This window comes from Eurypyga helias, unplaced genomic scaffold, assembly GCF_000690775.1.
Source record: "Eurypyga helias isolate BGI_N326 unplaced genomic scaffold, ASM69077v1 scaffold22711, whole genome shotgun sequence".
NCBI lineage: Eukaryota > Metazoa > Chordata > Aves > Eurypygiformes > Eurypygidae > Eurypyga > Eurypyga helias.
In genome coordinates this window covers 36,840-41,900 of record NW_010233070.1, presented here as the reverse complement: position 1 = coordinate 41,900, position 5,061 = coordinate 36,840, and the positions used below count along the sequence as shown (strand labels likewise).

The window sequence follows — 5,061 nt, the reverse complement described above, 5'->3', positions numbered from 1 at the left end:
TGCCTTGTTGCTGCTTTTAGCTGCCGCGTGTGCCGAGCACCGAGGTAAGGGGATTTATCACACGCCTGGGGCTTTGCTTTCCTCTGGGGCATGGGGGACGAGACCGGGGCCTTCAGCTCCAGCAGTTTTCGGTGACTTCCCCTCTCCCCTGCCAAATTGCCGGAGAGGATTCAGAGAGAGGAAAGGGAAGGTGTGGGATGATGTTTTGGTACCCAGACTGCCCCTTTGGCATGATGCTGAAGGCAAAGAAGCTGGGATGGAATTGGGGGCAGAGGGAGAGGAGAGTTGCTGGGCCTTGCTTTGCAAGGGGATATGAGATTTTTCTGACCCCCTTCATAAGCACCATTTCACAGTAAAACCCACCCCTCGGATGGAAACGATGCTCCGTGCCACCTCTTGCTGCCTTCATAGCTCCGCAGGGAATCATCCACCTGCCAAAAGAAAACCCCTTGAAACTTCCTTCTTCCATACCGCTTTATGAAAATGAAAAGAGATGCAACAGGTTGGCACTTAAAGCAGGACTGACAACCAATGTTCCTGTGGGGAACGGGAATTGCCTTTTACCATGGCTTCCCCTTTTTTCCCAGAGTTACCAGCCTTGCAAAAGCCCCCTCGCCCTTTCTTACCCACTGAAGCAATGTGACCTTCAGTGTAACGCCACATAACCCCTTGGTTTTGTGGAGATGACCCTGCTCTGCACTGTAATACCAGTAAATACTGGTATCACTATTTACCCGGCTGGTACCAAAGTCTACCCGACGTGGTTTGTAGCAAAAATCGATAGCATTTTTCCGGGGATGAGAGCGTTGCCGGGGATGTCTTCACTGCTGGGTACTCCTGACCTCTATGGTCCCATCTCCAGATCCCCCAGCCCTTACGGTCTCCAAACCCTGCCAGGAAAACCAACACCACACATTTCAAGCACACAGAAACGTCCGTTGGGACAAGGGGTGAACGCACCTGGTGTTTTACCTGTAGCTCTCCCAGCTCTTTGGCTGCAGAGCTGGAGGGGCAGCCTGGGTACCGGAGGTACTTCTCCGAGAGCAGCAGTGCAGCAGTGGCCCATGCTGGTCTGCAGTGCCGTGCCAGCATCCCCCCAGGGACCACCACCAAGGCTGACTCAAGAAAAGAAGCAACCGTGTAAAAAAAATAACAATCCCCAACTGAATAAAGCCAGAGCCCCGCAACCTTGCACCATGTTTTGTGGTGGCATAGCATCCCTCCTTCCCACGCTGCTGCCGGGGAGGGACGTGGAAAATGAGGGCAAAATAGCGGGTCAGATGGGAGCAGGCTGTTCCCCAAATGATCGTTTTCCCTGGCAAAATGCAGAAGACCCGAGTTATTTTCTGTAGGAGACTCAATTAAACAGAGCCATGCTGCTTTGGGTTTTGGATTTCTTTTCCTGCAAGGAGAAAGGTTGTTGGAAATGAGCTCCATTGCACCCAAAGAGAAGAGCATGGGAGGCAGTACTGCAGGGGAAAGCAAAGCTGGTGTTTTCCTGCTCCCCAGCCACCACTCAGGCTGCACCCAAGTGAGCCAAAGCACAAAACCTGCTCACAAATCCTCTTTTTTCTGCGCTTACAGGTAAAGATTATGTCCGGGACAAAGTCTGCCAGGAGTTCAGGATCCTGGGGAAGGAGGACTTCCGAACCCTGTAGGTACCTCCTGCCGTATTTGCCTTCCCAGGACACTCAGCACCTAAGCCAAGACCAAAAAAAAAAAAAAAATTAAAACAATTTTAGAAAGGGGAGGATTTATTTACTCCCTGCAGATGAGGAACCTGATTGCTCTTAACAGGAGGAAAGTTTGCTTCATCGCTGAGCTCTTCAAAACAGTATGAGGTGCCTAAATAATTAGGAATCCTAACAGAGCTGGTGCATGATCCCCTGGAAAGGGCAGCCCCCGGCCTGAGACCCATTCTGGGTCTTTCTTGGCCGTTTTCCAAGGAATATGCTGCTATTTCTTGCAGTGCAACAGCTGCTCCTCTCCGTCTTGTTAAACCCTGTTTCGGCAGAATGATGCTGCAATGTGATTTTTTTTTTAAAGAGAGAGAAAGACACTACCAGCTCATCCTCTCCTTGCTCCCTGCTCCCAGGACCATTATTGCCAACAGCAGGAAATTCTCCAACGCCACCTTTGAGGAGATCAGCCACCTCGTCCGCGAAATCGTCTCCCTGGCTGAAACCTGCTGCACTGAAGGTGCCGACCCTTCCTGCTATGACGCCGGGGTGAGGCTGACCGAAAACAGGAGATGGACCCCAAAACGGGGGGCAGGGGGGATGGGATGGCCCCAGCGTGTAACCTCCTCTCCCTCCCACAGTCCTCGGCCCTGTCAGCCAAATCCTGCAGCAGGGATTCGCCCTTCCCGGCCCACCCCGGCACGGCCGGCTGCTGCACCCACGAGGGGCTGGAGCAGAAGCTGTGCCTGGCCGCCCTGCGGCACCCGCCCCAGCAGCTGCCCCGCTACCTCCAGCCCTCCAACGAAGAGCTCTGCGAGGCCTTCAAGAAGGACCCCAAGGACTTTGCAGACAGGTAAGCCGGGATGGGGATGGCACTTGGTCTTGCGGGTAACGCCTGGTTGAGCACTGGTGCCTGCTGCCATCGGGCGACGTCCGGATGCTCACAGAGCAAACCTCTCCTGGTCTCGCCCCTCTGACATCTTGCTGGCCGTGGGGCTACCAGCACATCAGAGTAAAAAGTTGGGGTGTCCTGCACTAGCACGGGCCCCAGGAACAGGATTTTACCACAGGAATGAGGCCATCGCCTGTGTGAGTGGCCGGAGAGGAGCCACCAGCCCACTCGATGGCTTGGTGGCAGCATGGTGTGATACCTGGAGAGAGGTCCCACCCCCGGGCCACCCTAATGCTCCAAGAACCCCACACCTTCTGCACCAGAGCACCCAGATCCCCCACCTCTGCCGCAGGTTCCTGCATGACTATGCCAGCAGCTATGGCCAGGCGCCACTGCCTGTGCTGCTGGGTTCCACACGGACCTTCCTCTCCATGGTGTCCACCTGCTGCATCTCCCCCATGCCCACCGCCTGCTTCCTGAAGGAGGTGAGTCCCTTCGGAATGCCAGGCTCATCCCCATCCTTGCTCCCTGGAGAGCCAGGCGAGCACCGTGCTGATGGCCCAGGGAGAGGGGGCTGGGAAAGGCTTGCATTTTCCTTGGAGGACACCTCCATCTTCTTTTTGTGGCAGAAACTGGAAAGGAAAACCATCTCCCTCCTCACCCTGATGTCAAACCGGGTTTGCTCCCGCTTCACAGCGTATGGGAAGGACAAAGTCACCTTCAGGTAAAAGGAGGAAATGGCCTTTACTCTCCTTGAACACAGGTCAGCCTGGGAGCGCATTCCTACTTCAAGCAGTGGGTCCTGTTGACAGGCAGCATTCACAAAGAAAAGTTTTAATTAAGCTGTTAACCCAAGCGTAGCAACCCCTGGAAACTCTCTCTGTGTACATCAGAGGTGCAGAGTGAGTCCCGTGGCTCCCCATCACCTTCCTCCTGTACCTCTATGCGGCGAAACCCCTGCTTGGAGCTGTTAACAGGGCAAGGGGGAGCTGAGCTCCCTAAGCCTCTCGCATGCCTTCTGCCTACCCAGCTACCTTACCTCACTTGCTCAGAAGATTCCCAGTGCTTCCTTCGAGGACCTTTTCCCCCTGGCAGAAGACGCTGCCGAGGTGTTTTCCCAGTGCTGCGACTCGGTGGCCGAGGACTGCATGCAGAAGAAGGTAGGGGAGCCAGAGGCCCAGCCCAAAACCACCTCCCAAGTCAGAGAAGGGGCTTAAGGAGTGAATCCCAACATGGCAAGGGGGTCCGCGCACCCACTGCTCTCCTCTTCGCAGCTATCGGAGCACACGGCCAAAGCCTGCGGCATGCTCTCAGCCCAGGACAAAAGGTTTGCCGACTGCTGCAAGGGGAAAAACCTCATGCAAAACTATTTCTGCATCTCGGCCTTGCCACCGGCACCCGCCCCCAAACTGCCGGAGGCGCAGAAGCCAACGGAGGAGCAGCTGTGCGGTGAGGAGGGGGCTCGCCAAGCCAAGAGGTGAGTGGTACCTGCAGCAGCTGTGTCGCTGGGTTACCTCTGGTACCCCGGCTGCCGCTCCTGCTGACCCTTCCTCCTCCCTGTGTCTTCGTTATATGGTGTCATCATTATTAGGAGAACTGGGGCAGCACCCTCTCCTCTCTCAGGGGTGTCGCCCTCAGGGGCTGCACAAAGGTGGCAAACGCAGGCCCCACCCCACGCCGAGCAGTGCCGGTAATAAAAACTCATAACGGCAACTTGATTTCCCTGGCCCAGGTACCTGTTCGAGCTGGCACGGAGGCACACCAGTGTTCCTGACGCCTTCCTCAGCAAGCTGTACGATGCTTCCAAAAAAGTCAGGGGGGACTGCTGCTCTGCCAAGGACACCTCTGCCTGCCTGGCCAGCAAGGTGAGCTGCGGGCACAGCTCACCCTGCTGTCCCCCTCCCCGGCCCTGCATCCCCCAAAACCCCGCAGGGGCTTTACCCAGCCTGGTTACAGCCATCCTCTGCCACCCAGCGCCAGCAGATGGGAGAAGAGCTGCCCCCCTTCCTGGAAAAGGCCAGCCGGCTCTGTGGGCAGTACACTGAGTTAAATTTCCTCGACTTCAAGAAGAGGTAAGCCTTTGCTCCCCAGCCCCAAAACTGCATCAGCGGATGCAAGCAAAAGTTGGCCAAAATTTTGCGGATGCACGAACGGAGATAGTGGTTTTGAGCCTCAACAGCAGCAAAATATGGGGGAGCACATCCTTTGCAGGGCATCCATCCCTGCTCCTGCTTCCCCCACCCCCAAAAAATGCTGTATGGGTATGTAACGTCCCCGAGTCCCTGCTAAAACTCTCTGGTCCCTATGCCGCAGGCTGCGGGAGAGCCTGATGCAGACGATGCCCGAGGCCAGCCAGGAGCTGCCGGGGCGGGGGGGGGGGCGACCACTTCGCCTCCACCTGCTGTGCCCCCAACTCTCCCCCCCTCTACTGCGCCTCCAAGGTAGAGCCATGGCACCCGCCCCAGCCCTGAGCTGTGCTGGCAGCCAGCC

General features: G+C 56.4%; 1 protein-coding gene across 1 annotated transcript in view; it reads left to right on the top strand.

Annotated features, from left to right (window-relative positions):
- Positions 1 to 1,584: 1,584 nt before the first annotated feature.
- GC (group-specific component (vitamin D binding protein)) overlaps positions 1,585 to 5,061 on the top strand; it is a gene marked incomplete at its 5' end in the record, with an annotated part of 3,577 nt that continues 100 nt past the window's right edge. The window contains 11 exon segments of the mRNA XM_010161623.1: positions 1,585 to 1,654; positions 2,096 to 2,228; positions 2,321 to 2,532; positions 2,924 to 3,056; positions 3,201 to 3,295; positions 3,602 to 3,731; positions 3,846 to 4,048; positions 4,304 to 4,436; positions 4,546 to 4,643; positions 4,885 to 4,953; positions 4,955 to 5,012. Coding sequence (XP_010159925.1) covers positions 1,585 to 1,654; positions 2,096 to 2,228; positions 2,321 to 2,532; positions 2,924 to 3,056; positions 3,201 to 3,295; positions 3,602 to 3,731; positions 3,846 to 4,048; positions 4,304 to 4,436; positions 4,546 to 4,643; positions 4,885 to 4,953; positions 4,955 to 5,012 — 1,334 coding nt within the window.